At 41.1% G+C, this 16,052-nt stretch overlaps 1 protein-coding gene across 1 annotated transcript in view; it reads left to right on the top strand.

Moving 5' to 3' along the window:
• The first annotated feature begins 1,681 nt into the window (after window positions 1-1,681).
• fndc5b (fibronectin type III domain containing 5b) overlaps window positions 1,682-16,052 on the top strand; it is a 43,387-nt gene continuing 29,016 nt past the window's right edge. The window contains exons 1-3 of the mRNA XM_047384658.1: window positions 1,682-2,148; window positions 7,910-8,028; window positions 13,824-14,022. Coding sequence (XP_047240614.1) covers window positions 2,067-2,148; window positions 7,910-8,028; window positions 13,824-14,022 — 400 coding nt within the window. The 5' untranslated portion in view covers window positions 1,682-2,066. The remainder of the gene's footprint in view (window positions 2,149-7,909; window positions 8,029-13,823; window positions 14,023-16,052) is intronic.

Below are 16,052 nucleotides of genomic sequence, written 5' to 3' on the forward strand. Positions count from 1 at the left end.
ATTGTTAGGTGTTTTCCTTATTAGTTTATTCTTATGTATTCTGTGTTTCATGCTAGTGGTCCTTAAATATTTAGTATTATTCCTCTTAGATCTTAATTTATCGTTTCCCCTTTGATTTGCAGTTTTCTTGTATCTCTGTTCAGCCCATCTATGTTACTTGTCTCCCTCCTTCATCTGCTAAGCCTTCCCTCTGCCACAGCTGAAGTGCTAAGTTTAGCATATTTTTGTTGAACTTTTTTAAATAAATATACATTTTATGTTAATAATTTTAGTTAAATGTTACATAACAAATATTTTCTTATGTCTATTTGGGCCATGAATCTTATTTTTTTGGGCGTAGGCTCTTCATTACCAGCATGTCCTCGTCATGGTTCCTGGTGTGTGTAGGTGTGTTGGATATGAGTGTCTTTCCTCCTGAGAGGAGCTTGGTCGGGGACGTGGTTCCAGGCTCCGGGCTGCACAACTGCCAGCTATCTCCTCAACAGGTTGTGGGAGATATAAGGAGCAGTGAGACGGTCCATCTTTGCTTGATGCTTAACCTACCTGGTTGCTGCCTTCCTGCAAGAAGTCCTGGTGCCCTTTACAAATGAACCTGACATGTCTCTTCATTTTTGTCCCGTCTCTTTGCTTCTGGTCTTTCTCCTCTTTTCACAGTAGAATGATTTACCTACCATTTAAAGGCTTAAAATCCTTAAAATGGTAAGACATTTGGCTGTCTTTTTAGTTTCAGTCAGTGTTTGTTTGGGTTTGTTTACTTTTTCAGTTAGGGTTTCCTTTATGGTTTCTTTTGTTTATTCTTATTTGCCAGGTTCTTATATCTTAGGTTGTTATAACTTTCTTAGATCTGTTTCCCTGAGTTTATTTAGTCCCTTTCCCATAGTTTAGTTTTGTAGTCAGTCCACCTATTCCTCGGCCTCCCTGCCCCTCTTTGGGAGTTGGTGTTGTTTATCTTTTGATCCCGTTTTCCCTTTGCTTTATTTCAGTCTAGTTTCTCCAGTGCCCCTTTGTTTCCCGGTCCGGTCACCATAGCAATCATTCATATTCCCTCAGCCTGGTCCACACCTGATTCATGTTTCCTCTGATTACCTGCCTCCCTCTCATTGGTCCAAACTCCACTGCCCTCAGCTTATAAGCTTTCTAGTTTTCATTGTTTCTCGCTGGTTCCTCATGTTATCTTTCCTCTTCAAAGACCGTGTATCTATCCGAGGTCTTCCTAGTGGTTTGTTTTCTGTTTTTGCTCCTGAGCCTGTTTTCTGTGGATTACCTGTCTGTACTCAGTACTTTCCCTGCCTGCCAGTAAGTCTGTATACTTCAACATTAAATACTTCAACTCACCATGCTGCCTTCTCGCCGTGTTCTGCATTCTGGTCCTGCCACCAAACCCTCAAACATGACACAGTGACCAATTAAACTTTGCTAAATATACACCCAATGTTTTAGGATGTCAAAATTTAGAATTTTGCAGGGTCAAAATTAGTGTCATTTGTGCCTATGTCGGATATGTGTGTATGCAAACTTCACAAGAGCTGTAAAATTTATATGCCATATTTATTGAGTAATTTAATAAAATAAAATATCTCCAGTTTGGTGGTCTGTCTCATGCTTTGTGTTATTTGGTTTTCGGGATACTTCCATTAAATGACTTGACGTGCACTGCTGCAGGTGTTTGCGTGAGAGTTTGCGGATGTCTGTGAGCAGTGGCACGTTGCAGCCTGCGGCAGTTGCGCACTCCGTTCCTGTTACGCAGCGCTCACCTTGCCTCTCCGTCACCGGCAGCCGGACTGACAGTGTGAGCGACTATTCCTGTGGCCAAAGCGGTAACCGAGCTCTGGATCTAGTACCATCTTGCTGCTCCCCCTTCATCTCAACCCATCCTCCTCTTCCTCCTCCTCATTCGGCTGTTGTTGCGCCGCTGCTGCTGCTTGCAAGTTCCAGAGAGCCTCATCTCCGGCACAACAAGTCCGCCCTCCGGTACCCCAACCCCGGATGCTCGTCTCGCTCGCCTTAAATGCGATGTGATAAATGGGCCGCGCAGGATGTGAAGCTCCGCAAGACAAAGCAGGAGGATGGCTAAACCGGGCTTGTCTGCGGCGGCGCTACTGCTGCTCCTGCTGGGCTCCTTCCTCTTGGCGTCCTCCGTTAAAGCCGGTGAGTTGGACCACAGGTTGATGAGCGACCACCGCAGGTAAACAAAGAGGGGTGGGATGTACGGGCTGAGCAAACGCATGCAGCGGGCTCATATGTATCACATGGATGTGATCTGCATGAGTGAGCTTTGATTTGCACTCACAATAAGCTTTGTAAAGCCAAAAATGATGGTTGACATGAGGTAATCATGTTGCATTAGGGTGATTAGGATCACTTTGACACAGACAGAGGAGGTGATTTAGTGTTGTAAAAAAATGCTCATAAATGTGTTTTAAATTGTATTAATAAGTATTGTAGTCCCTCACTTACAGACAGAAAGGCTGATGTTCAAGCCACTAGTTCATTAAAAATAAGCAGTTATTTCATTGAACCTAGTGTGGGAAGTTGTGATCCCACTCTTTTTGAACATTTTTGACAACCCCAGCTTCAGCATCCAATACTTTCCGTGCGAGATTATTTTAAAACCTTGAACAATAATTTATCATGAATGCTGCAAAGCGTTATATTCAAGAGGGGAATTTGTTTCAGTCAAAAGCTATTGCTTCCACTGTGTCCTGATGATGAGCTTAGATATCCAGAAAGTCCTTTGAAAATCCTAACCCTTGGAGATAAGATCATTGAGGCTTATCTCAGCCTGGTGTTGTAAAATGGGAGTTTTTACTCTCTTTCCTCCCTGTACACCACCGGGTCCGTTTCTCTCCAGTTCTGAGACCCAACTTGTAAAACCAGCAAAGTATTTACCTTGTGAAATAATGAGAAATTATTAAGCATAAAATCAAGATTTAATCCCAAAATTATCAGTGTACAGAGTATACAATTGAACAAATACAGAGTGACATTTACTTTCAGTACCGGGCCCCCTCTCTGCCCATCTTAGGGATGAACCGAGAGGAGCAAAGAATGGAGCGTGAGTCCTGCTTTTATCTACGCCTGTTCTTAACCCTCCTAAAGGGTGTTATCCTCTTGTATCAGTTTATCCTTGACTATGTGTTGCATCTTATGTGATATCAACAGTTATGTTGTGTAAGCTGTTGCAGTGAGCGGTGCGGCAGATATATTTAATTAGGGCAGCAAAGAGATGATTAGAAAATACATCCATAACACTGGAGATATTGTTCTCATTTGGTTTGAAGATGTGTGACTGTGAGGTTTTAGGAGTGAGTTTTGTACTTCTGCAGCCTTGTTTTAACTTGTTTTGCTGCAGACGACTTAAAGAATGGTTGGAAACCAATACTGCAGCTCTCTGGTACATTCTATGTTGTGGTTGAACTGTTGAATGGGAATGGAAGCTAGCAGGCAGAGAAAAAGAGCGCTTTCTACCAGTACAGTATCTTGCAAAGGTCCCTTAGACTTTTTCAAATTTTGCACAACGGCACAACTGCAAACCTACCAAGGTTTTGCCGTACACAAAAACTGGACAGACCGTTTATTAAAGAAAGCCAAGATGGCAGTGGTGACTCTAGAGGAGCTGTAGAGATCAACAGCTATGGTAGGATAATCTGTTAACAGAACATCTAGTAGTTGAGCACTTTCTTTGTTTAAAGCTTTCCTGAAGACACATAGGTGTGAGCATCTGGCTGTGAGGATGCTTTTGTTCAACTGGGACGATGGACAAGAGAGCTGGTCAGGGATGATGGAAAGAGAGATGAAGCTAAAAACAGGGCAATACTGGAAGAAAGCCTGTTAGCAGCTGCAAGACTAGAGACTGAGGCTGAGGTACGCCTTCCAGAAGGACAAACAACACAAAACAGCCAGAGCTACTACCGATTGGTTTTGATCAAAGGATGTTTATGTCCTAGTCAAAGTCCAGACCTAAATTCAATTGATAATCTTTGGCTAGATTTGATAATAGATGTTCAAAGACAGTCTCCATTGAATTTAACTGAGATTTTGCAAAGGAGAACAGGCAAATAATTTAGGATAAATAGGTGTGGACCCACATATTTTCAGATTTATGTTTGTAAAACATGTTTGCGTGGTAATTTGTCCAAATGTTTAGGGGCTACCGGAGTTTTTGTGAGTCATTCTTATCCCAGTGCGAGGTAGCTCTGTGTCATCTTAGTCTTTGTCCATTTTCTATTGGAAATCTGTAAAAAAAATTAGCTCCCGAGTTTTTGCCAAACCTTCTACTTCAATACAACATTGGTGATAATTTGCCAAACAGTGGGAACCTGAGCAGTACAACAGCTGCAGTGAGTCTATTCTGGCAAATTGGTGAATCTACAGGTCCTTCTCAAAATATTAGCATATTGTGATGAAGTTCATTATTTTCCATAATGTAATGATGAAAATTTAACATTCATATATTTTAGATTCATTGCACACTAACTGAAATATTTCAAGTCTTTTATTGTCTTAATACGGATGATTTTGGCATACAGCTCATGAAAACCCAAAATTCCTATCTCACAAAATTAGCATATCATTAAAAGGGCCTCTAAACGAGCTATGAACCTAATCATCTGAATCAACGAGTTAACTCTAAACACCTGCAAAAGATTCCTGAGGCCTTAAAAACTCCCAGCCTGGTTCATCACTCAAAACCCCAATCATGGGTAAGACTGCCGACCTGACTACTGTCCAGAAGGCCACTATTGACACCCTCAAGCAAGAGGGTAAGACACAGAAAGAAATTTCTGAACGAATAGGCTGTTCCCAGAGTGCTGTATCAAGGCACCTCAGTGGGAAGTCTGTGGGAAGGAAAAAGTGTGGCAGAAAACGCTGCACAACGAGAAGAGGTGACCGGACCCTGAGGAAGATTGTGGAGAAGGGCCGATTCCAGACCTTGGGGGACCTGCGGAAGCAGTGGACTGAGTCTGGAGTAGAAACATCCAGAGTCACCGTGCACAGGCGTGTGCAGGAAATGGGCTACAGGTGCCGCATTCCCCAGGTCAAGCCACTTTTGAACCAGAAACAGCGGCAGAAGCGCCTGACCTGGGCTACAGAGAAGCAGCACTGGACTGTTGCTCAGTGGTCCAAAGTACTTTTTTCGGATGAAAGCAAATTCTGCATGTCATTCGGAAATCAAGGTGCCAGAGTCTGGTGGAAGACTGGGGAGAAGGAAATGCCAAAATGCCAGAAGTCCAGTGTCAAGTACCCACAGTCAGTGATGGTCTGGGGTGCCGTGTCAGCTGCTGGTGTTGGTCCACTGTGTTTTATCAAGGGCAGGGTCAATGCAGCTAGCTATCAGGAGATTTTGGAGCACTTCATGCTTCCATCTGCTGAAAAGCTTTACGGAGATGAAGATTTCATTTTTCAGCACGACCTGGCACCTGCTCACAGTGCCAAAACCACTGGTAAATGGTTTACTGACCATGGTATCACTGTGCTCAATTGGCCTGCCAACTCTCCTGACCTGAACCCCATAGAGAATCTGTGGGATATTGTGAAGAGAACGTTGAGAGACTCAAGACCCAACACTCTGGATGAGCTAAAGGCTGCTATCGAAGCATCCTGGGCCTCCATAAGACCTCAGCAGTGCCACAGGCTGATTGCCTCCATGCCACGCCGCATTGAAGCAGTCATTTCTGCAAAAGGATTCCCGACCGAGTATTGAGTGCATAACTGTACATGATTATTTGAAGGTTGACGTTTTTTGTATTAAAAACACTTGTCTTTTATTGGTCGGATGAAATATGCTAATTTTGTGAGATAGGAATTTTGGGTTTTCATGAGCTGTATGCCAAAATCATCCGTATTAAGATAATAAAAGACCTGAAATATTTCAGTTAGTGTGCAATTAATCTAAAATATATGAATGTTAAATTTTCATCATGACATTATGGAAAATAATGAACTTTATCACAATATACTAATATTTTGAGAAGGACCTGTATATACGCAGACCTTTCCATGCATAAAAATATATCCCGCTCAAAAGTGAGTAGCTGCTTGTACATTTTTAGATAGCTATTCAGAAATTAACCTCATATTAGCTGATGAATGAAGACTAACAGTCACGTTGGCAAACCTCATACACTATTGCCCCCTACTGGACTGTGTTTTTTTTCCAATTCCAGTGGTAATTTTTCCCTTTGAGCTTTGCTCGCTATGCTAACTGCATCATTTTGGCTATGCACGACAAATGTACCAAAGTTCCAATTTTGTTCACATAATAATTGAAAATATTATAAACGCAAACAAAACGTGACAGTGAAGACTGTGTTCTATGGATAGAATTTTTGTTTTTTTGAAGCTGGATAACAATTATTTCAAACATTTTGCCATATTCTTATTGCCATGTAGACAATGTTGTGGATCTCGATTTGCTGACTCATTACTCACTTAACTCAATGAAGATACATTTTCTATAATAATAGTTATTATTATGACCCAATGCGGTCACTGAGGCAGCACAAGCTAGCTGTAACAACAGTTAAATGTAATGCTGCAGTAATTAGCACTGTCTCAGCTGAAATGGCCTACTTGCCGACTGACAAAAATGAGCTAATTATTCAGAAGATTCAACAGGGCAGCATTTAAGACATTTTGTTGACATTGCATGTCTTGCCACCCACACATCTAGCTCCTTAAAGTAGCCGCCAAGTGCAAATATTTGCTCATTAGTCAGTGTGTATAATTTTGATGCGTAAGAAAACCAACAAGTAAAGGGAATGTTGAAAAGACGTGGAACAATAGATGTGTTGGGGAAGACTAAGGAGTCATGCTTGTTTTCTTGTTATACCATGTATAAAGGGAGATTTAACATCGTGTGTGTGTGTGTGTGTGTGTTTGTGTGTGTGTTCCTGTCTTGGCATCACAGTGAGAACCATTTTCCCAATTTCACCATCAAATTGAGGACCGTTTGTACCAAAGTGAGGACATTTTGCTGGTCCTCACGACCTATTTCACTAACGGTTAGGTTTAGGACTAAGGTGTGAACTGAGTTTAGGTTAAGGTTAGGGTTAGGCATGCACTGGTAATGATTAGGTTTAGGGTTATTGTCAAGGCTAGGGCATAGAAAGGGTTGAAAATGACTGAAAATTAATGGAAGTCAATGGGAGTCAACACATGGTCCTCACTACATATAGCAAAACATGAGTGCGTGTGTGTGTGTGTGTGTTTGTTTGTGTGTGTGTGTGTGTGTGTGTTTCACATGATGGTTAGTTTGCGTTCAAAACCAAACCAAGGTCTAACCCTGATGTTACTTTGTCAAGCTGGACTCAAGGGAAATCCAGCTCTGATCATAGAGGACCTTGAGTTTGTTGTAAATCACACCCTCTGCTCTTTGTAAGTCACACACATTCCATTATGCTCTATTTTGTTTGCAGTTAAGAAATGAAACAATTAAAACTTCAACTAGATCCATGATTAATATGCGGATAAAGAGTGCACTGCATTCTGAGGTATAATTTCCCTTCTTTTTCGAGACATAACTTAAGATCATTTGACAGCAGCAGAAATATCACCCTGAGTTTCTGTGTGAGAAAAAGGAGAGAAGGTAAAACCCTGAAAAATGTTTTAGAATTAGAAACAAAGACAGATGGGAAGAAGCATCTTCCCGTGGGAAACCCCGACATACTCAAGTGTATTAATTAGGATGAGTTTTAATGAAAGGAGATAGATTAATTTGTGGGTGGTAAGGGGAAGATCTTAGTGAAAGTGGGCCGAGAGAGCAAAAAACGCACAGTTCAAAGAGAGTGAATATGAGGATGGTTTTCCACTCTCCACTGTAGGATTTATGATATCTATTGCAAAGTGTGGGAATATGGCATTTATGCTCTGTCCTTATCAATTCTATGTCCTTCTGTGTCCGTGTTAGACGCTGTGCTGTCAGCTCCGCTTAATGTGACCATTAGAGAGCTGGAGGTAAACTCGGCTCTGGTGACGTGGGAGATCTTGGAGGGAGATCCGGTCATTGGATTCGCCATCACCCAACAGGTACCTCTGTGTGTGTCATTTAAAAAAACATTAAAACAAAGCATGGGTCTAAAATTTAAAACCACAAAGAACTTCCTTCAAATCTTTTTAGTAGCTTAATTTAAAACAAAAAGGTATAACCATTTAAAAAAAAAATGGACCAGCCCATTCAGTTCCTCCAAAAGTAAAGTTCACACGACTATGCTGAATTTTATTTTTATCCAGAAAAGCAAGAGATTTCATTACAAGTAAACACTACATATTATTATTGTTTTACTCTTTAAAAAAAAAGCAACATAGAATTAAAATGTGTATTCTAGCTGAGGAAAAAGTTGGGACACCTCACCCCCTAATTGCTAGCCTTACTTCCTTTTGGCTGAAATAGTGTACAGCCCGTTTTAAATGACCTCACAGGATATCAATGAGACCAAGATCTTGACTTTGACTCTGTGTAGGACTTCTTAATTTCCCGCCAGTCCTCTGTAGATTTACTGGTTTGTTTTAGACCACTGTCGTGTTGCAAGGTCCAGTTCTGCTTCAGCTTTTATTGTTTTATAATTTTATTTTTTGCAAACACGATGAAATCCATGGTAGATTCTATTATTGTGAGCTGGCCAGGTCCTGTTCCAACAAAGCATCCCCAAACCATGAGATTTCCACACCAATGCTTCACAGTTGGTTGGAGGTTATTTTCCTGGAATGTTTTAGTTGTCACCGGTGCCCTTTGTCACCGGTCCTGTTCATAACTTTTATGGACAGGATTTCTAGACGCAGCCAAGGGCCGGAGGGGGTCTGGTTTGGGGACCAGAGGATTTCGTCTCTTCTTTTTGCAGATGACGTGGTCCTGCTGGCACCATCTAGCCAAGACCTACAGCATGCACTGGGGCAGTTCGCAGCCGAGTGTGAAGCGGCTGGGATGAAGATCAGCTCCTCCAAGTCCGAGGCCATGGTTCTCGACCGGAAAAGGGTGGCTTGTCCTCTTCAGGTTGGAGGGGAGTTCCTGCCTCAAGTGGAGGAGTTTAAGTATCTCGGGGTCTTGTTCACGAGTGAGGGAAGAATGGAGCGGGAGATCGACAGACGGATCGGTGTGGCTGCCACAGTAATGGGGGCGCTGTGCCGGTCCGTTGTGGTGAAGAGAGAGCTGAGCCGAAAAGCGAATCTCTCGATTTACCGGTCGGTCTACGTTCCTACCCTCACCTATGGCCATGAACTTTGGGTCATGACCGAAAGAATGAGATCCTGGATACAAGCGGCTGAAATGAGCTTCCTCCGTAGGGTGGCCGGGCACTCTTTTAGAGATAGGGTGAGGAGCTCGGCCATTCTGCTCCTCCACATTGAGAGGAGCCAGTTGAGGTGGCTTGGGCATCTAAACCGGATCAGAATCAGAATCAGCTTTATTGCCAAGTTCGTACATACAAACAAGGAATTTAACATAATCAATATTACAGGTATAATGTTATCTATCAAATGTTTTTGTTGTTATACACTTTCAAGCTGGCAAAATTGTCTCTTTTAAACAGTGGAAACCAGTTAAGCCCTAATTTCAGCCAGCTGACAGGCAGTGTCTAGCAACCGGTTGGATAGGGGCAGCTTGTGTTATTTTATGCTCCATATATTTTATTTTATGCACTGTTCTTTGGTGTGGTGTGTTGGGGAGAGGGAGCTCGCTGTTGAGAGAAGAACAGACTTAATAAACTAAAAAAGAGGGCGAGTTCCACCATCCCGGCTCAGTTGGACCAAGTTCAACAGGTGGCTGTGGTAAGAATGCTCAGGACACCAATCTGTATTATGATGAACGACTTATACCCACTGCATGACCTGGTGGGGGGTTAGGGAGAGCACCTTCAGTCACAGACTGATAACACCACAGTGCAGTATGAACGTTGCAGGAAGTCATTAGACTTTATAAGGATCAAGATTAGCTTACTTTTGTTTTTGGTGTTTCGTAAGTGCTGCTGATGTAACAAAGCATTTCCCAGTAAAGGATTAATAAAGTTCTATTTATATAGTTGGAAAAAACTCAGTGCATGTGGGCAATTTCTTAAGAACCTCATTAAAATGACTTTAAATCGTAGGATGGGTTCTATCCTACTTGGCAATTACAATATCCTTAACTTTAAAAAATCTTGATATACCTTCATTTATTGCAACTAGCCTATTCCTACTCAGGATCTGCTCGCTTTTCGAATTTTTCATGTTGATTACGTGTACGTTATCACTTGTTTGAGCACCTGGTTCACATTTGCCTTTTTTTCATTCATGGTTGCAGCATTGCGCGACTCCACTCCGCTCAGTCTTACTCTACTCTGCACACAATTAAGCTTCCAGTGACTCACTAGCGACTGGTGTAATGGCTTGAAGCCCCCCCCCCCCCCCTCCAGCCGTCAGCGGCTGTGCCGCTATTAGCAGTTACTGGTTTAAGGTTCATTATGAACTTGCTAAACATGAGTAAAATGAAAAGTCACTGTCCACATCATGTCCTCCAACAGTTATTTCAAATCACTGCCACAGCTTTCGGTTTGACCCACTCTGGCCTTTGTGGTCCTTAATATTTTGTAGTCACTTTTGAGTTTTTTCTTCTCAGCACTGTGGTGTGCAGATAAATGTGTGGCTTTTCATTCTCTCTGCTACCTCAGCGAACACTTTCTCATGATACTGACATATGGCGGGCCACCCCTATGGCCAATCAGTGAACAGCGGTCTATTCAAGTCACATTTCAGCCCTGCTCAGGCCCGATGGGTTAAAACCGCCAGGGCCAGCCGCCTTACGAGCCTTTGTCTTCCTTACTTGTTCAGACCTACTGCTGCTGAAACAGGCAACATTTAATACTAATAAATAATTAAATGATATAATAGCGATACTAATAATCACTGTTTTAGCAACAAGTAAATTTTTTTGCCAGCAGTAGTAATAGCAATTGCATTTCTGGTTCTAAATAAAAGCAGTTTTAAGCCTTGTTACACAACAACATTTTCTGGTCAAAATGGAAGAGTTTTTTTGCATTTTACTATCTGTCTACATGACAACAGCACAGGTTTTCTCCAGAGTGTAATGGTTTGAAAACATCCTCGTCTCCATTGTCATGTAGACTAGAAAATTTTAATCGTTCTTATGGGGAAGCTGTGGGTCATGCGCAGTATTACTGAAATCAGTGAAATTTCACGCCCACAACATAACGACTGCCGACCAGTTAAAAACCCATAAAAGACAAAGACAACAATAACAATGGCGGATTGCAGAGTACTTACTTGTGCTGCTGACTCTTGAATCTTACAACAGCTTTCCATCAAACATTCAGAAGCCTTGTTTCTGCAGCCACACTACAGCACTTGGAGATCCATGTTAGATGTACATTTTGTCCTCCTGAAGTTTTAATGGTTTAGGAAATTTCCCTTTATAATTGCCTGGTAAATAAAAGTGCCCCAGAGGAGCCGTGCTCTTTAATCCAGAAAAAGCCAATTGACCCGAGCAAGCAGCTGTAGCGAGGTAATAATGTGCATTTCTAGGAGAGTGTACATGGCCTGGAAAGCAATTTCTGTCTTTAAGCTTAACTGCCTTGCTAAAAACAAACCCAAGAGACTTTGATTAAGCTTTTTCACAACTATTACCCTAGACAGAGGTGTACACATTAGCATAATTTAAGCCACAGCATGAGAAACTGAAATTCCTGACTGAAATTTGCATTTGCTAAAACATGTATCCAAAAATTGATGATGATGATTGAAAAACTATTGACGATAAAGTAAAAGATGTTACTGCAATTTTATGGCAGCCTGTTGCTACAGCTCTGCCTTTATCTAACGATAGAAACGTCTGGAATGAGGAATCAGTTCTCACGTTGTAGGAGTGTTTTAAGTGTACTGATTGGGACATTTTTAAACAATCACATGATGATGACTTGGACTCATCGGTGGATGTGACATGTTCTGTTTACAGGATTTCTCCATGTAAGCGTGTTAAACTCTGTCTGAACAACAGGCCATTGGTTACCAAATCAGTCAAGTATTGTCTATTTAAGAAATCCTTTGCTCTTAGGAAAGGAAAAATCTCTGATCTCATTTAAGCTAGGAAAGAATTAAAACATGACATTTTAAAAGCAAAATAAAAGCACACATCTCAATTGGAGAAGTAACTGACCATTCGTGTCTCCTTAGATGGTTTTAATTTTGACTCTGACCTAGCTAATGCTTTTAATTCCTTCTAGTGTCATTTTAATTCTGTGATTTTTAGCAAGGAATTTCAGAAACTTGTCCATAACCTTAAAAACACACAGCACTTTAACATCAGCCTACAGGATGTAGGCGTTTAATTCTGTAAAAGTGAACAAAAGCCATGTTCCAACAAGCTGAGTCCCGTGTTTCATTATATTTACAACAGATCTTGCCAAACACAACATGTTCCTAACAACTGGAAAGAGGCTGTTGTTGTTCCTGTCCCTAAATCCAATGCTTCTAAAACTGTTGGTGATTTAGATAGCTTTACCCTCCGTTTTAATGAACATATTTGAAAGTTTAATCAGATGTGAGATCTTAAAGCAGACTGAGCATCTTTTAGATCCCATGCAGTATCCCATTCAGGTCTCACAGAGAAGAGGAGGTGCAACCCTCACTCTGCTAAACCTGCTTTTCAAACACTACGTTTTTAAAGGGACACATGCAAGGCTTTTATTTTTGGATTTTAATATAATTCAACTACATATTTTAATCAAAACGATCCATAAACATATTGAAGTAATAATTTACTGGGATGGATTCTAGACAATAGTGATACAGAGAGTGAGAGCTAACAACTGCCTCTCAGATTTTAAATGCACTTCTACTGGGTCACCTCAAGGCTGTATGCTTTCACCTCTACTATTTACTCTTTATAAGTGTCAGAGCAGATATACCAACAGATTAATCATAAAGTACGCTGATGATTCTGTCGTTGTTAGTCTGCTCCGAGAAAATGAAAACAGCCATGGTCTAGTGATCATTGACTTAGTAAAATGGTGTGAGGAATCTCATGTTTCATCTTAATAATGATAAGACTAAAGATATGATTATTCATTTAACGAAAAAACCTCACAGCCATGAAGTCACTTTAATAAAAAATCAGGCCACTGAGAGTGTGCATTCTTACAAATACCTTGAGACCATTTTAGTGCAAAAGGTCACATCAACACCTCTTCTGATTGAGGAAACCCTGTCGTTTAATATTGACCGAACCATATTGACCTTTTTCTATCTTGCTTTTGTTGAATCGTCTAGATTTCTTAGAGAGCCCCAACAATCAGTCACATCCCTGTACAGCAGGCAGGTACACCGGATAGCCACTTCTGGTTAAAATGATACCTATTATCCCCTTTATAGAGAGCATCTTCCCTCTGGAAGAAGATTCTCAGTCCCTAAATTTAGGACCAGACATTTCAAAAACAGCTTTGTTCTGACTGCTGTTACTGAACTGAATAAGCTGAAATGATACTGCCACTCTATGGATTTTAATGGGTTTTATTAAGTCTGAATTATTTCAGTTTTATGGTTTTAACCATTGATTTTATAAAGATTTTATTTCTTGCGTATTTATCTTATTTTTAATTTTTGCTATCCTCTTCTGTGTCCTGTTTTGATTTGATTTATAGAGCTTGGAGCACTTAGAACACTGGTATATTTATTTGAATGGTTCGGTTTGTATGAATGTTTTAAGCCACCACAAAACAACTCTACATACGGATATCAATAAAGTAACATTAAACCTTCAACCTTTTCAAAAAATACACAAAAACAGATCGTTATCATGTTTTTTTCCATCTTGTCTGGTCCATGTCCCGCTGCAGAAGAAGGATGTGCGGATGTTGAGATTTATCCAGGAAGTGAACACCACCACCCGCTCCTGCGCGCTGTGGGATCTGGATGAGGATACCGAATATATCGTCCATGTCCAGAGCATTAGCATGGGAGGCAGCAGCCCCCCCAGTCAGCCTGTTCTCTTCAGAACGCCAAAAGAGTCGGAGAAAATGGCATCCAAGAGTCCTGGTGAGCATCTGGCAGGATTTACTTTGATTGAAACATTCTGATTTGTCTATTTTTCACGTGATTTTCTTTGGATTTTATGTGATAGACCAACACAAAGTAATGGACAATTGTGAAATGTAAGGAAAATGACATGTGGTTTGGAGTTTTTTTTAGAAGTAAAGTCTACTTTACTCTGATCCCCCCAAATAAAGTCCACTGCAACAAATTGCCTTCAGAAGCCACCCTATTAGTAAAAATGGCCCACCTCTATGCAATTGGTAGCACTGTTGCCTTGCAGCAAGAAGGTCCTGGGCTCGACTCCCAGCCGGGGGTCTTTCTGCAAAGAGTTTGCATTTTCTCCCCGTGAGTGAGTGAGTTCTCTCCAAGTACTCCAGCCTTGGGGGTTTGTTTGAGAAGAAAATGACCCTGAACATACAGCCAGCTCTATGACTGGATGTTTTTAAGATCAAAGCTTATTCATGAGTTGGAATGGCCCAGTCAAAATCCAGTCAGGAAGCAAATCCAGTTGAGAACCTGTAGCAAGACTTGAAAACTGATATTCATAGACACTCTCCATCAAATGTGACTGAGGTTGAGTTATTTTGCAAAGAATTATGAATGCAAATGAAATCTTTAGATGTCCAAAGATGTACAAAGCTGGTAGAGACATACCCCAAATGACCTGCAGATGTAATTGCACTAAAAGGTGCTCCTAAAAAGTGGAGTCAGATAAACCTTCCACTTCATTTTTATGCTTTACGTTGTGCTCATCTATCATACAAACTCAAAAAAATTCACTGAAGTTTGTGGTTTTAACATGACAAAATATGTGAAAAGTACTTTAGCGAGTCACTGCACCTGTGTTTACTGACATACTTTGAGCTGTGTCTCTGATGCCTCCAAATGCTAATACATATGTAAACACATTTCTGGTGTATTCATCAAACATTTTCCATTGAAAACATCATCATGTAGCTTATATTAGAACAGGATACACTACTAAGACAGATGTAAGAAGTGAATTGAAAATCGGTGCATACAAGAGCCCACAAATACAAGCATGAAAGCATATAGACACAGAAGCACTCATGCATCAACACAGATGGAGTAAACAAACACTCTGCTTCCCTGTTACTCCCTCTGCTGACACACAAATCTATATGCTCATGTACACTCATGCAAGTACAGCCATGAACTGTTTTTATTAGCTTTTCTCCCCACTCAGACAATATCACAGTAGAGTACTGATATCATGTTTCTGCTTCTCCTGGACAAACAAAATGGGAATAAAACACAAATCTTGGTGTGAACTCCCCACACCTTTCTTCTCTCTCTCACGAGCATACAGAGGCTGCTACCCTTATCTGGAACGGCTTGCAGTACTTCCAGTTTTATCACATCTGACCCAGTTCTGGTGCCAAAAGTAGCTTTTTCAGAAGGACACTGCAAAATACTGAATGCTCATCAGTAGTAAGGTGATAAGAGAGGGATCAGGACTGAAAGCAGCAGTCTATTCCCTGGAAGCCCCACACTGAGTGAGTCTGTGTTAGCCCTGTAAAGGCCACATGGTTAGAACCAATACTGAATTCATGCTGCAAAAAATATCCATCTCTTGTAATGTAGCCTTCTCTGTCATATTGAGGTTATGACACACTGAGCCCCAAGAGATGGAAGTTTCTTTTCATTCTTCCTTGTAATATATCTCAACCTTGGTCAGATTGGATATAGAGCATCTGTGAAAATTAATTTCCATAGTGCCAGAGATTCTTAGGTGGATTTATGTTTAAATTATTCCACTGTCATTGTGCTGCTGGAAGGTAGACCTGCACCCTAGTCTCAAGTCATTTGCAGCCTCTAAAAGGTTTTTGTCCAGGACACCCCTGTTTTTAACTCCATGACCCATTTTTCCATAAACTCTAACCAGCCACCACCATGTTTCACAGTGACAATGTGCAGTGTTACTTTTTCGCCACACAGTGGTTACATGTAGGTGAAGTTTTGGTCTCATCTGACCAGAGAAACCTTTTCCGCATGTTTGCTGTGTCCCCTGC

The sequence above is a fragment of the Girardinichthys multiradiatus genome, chromosome 13 (assembly GCF_021462225.1).
Source record: "Girardinichthys multiradiatus isolate DD_20200921_A chromosome 13, DD_fGirMul_XY1, whole genome shotgun sequence".
NCBI lineage: Eukaryota > Metazoa > Chordata > Actinopteri > Cyprinodontiformes > Goodeidae > Girardinichthys > Girardinichthys multiradiatus.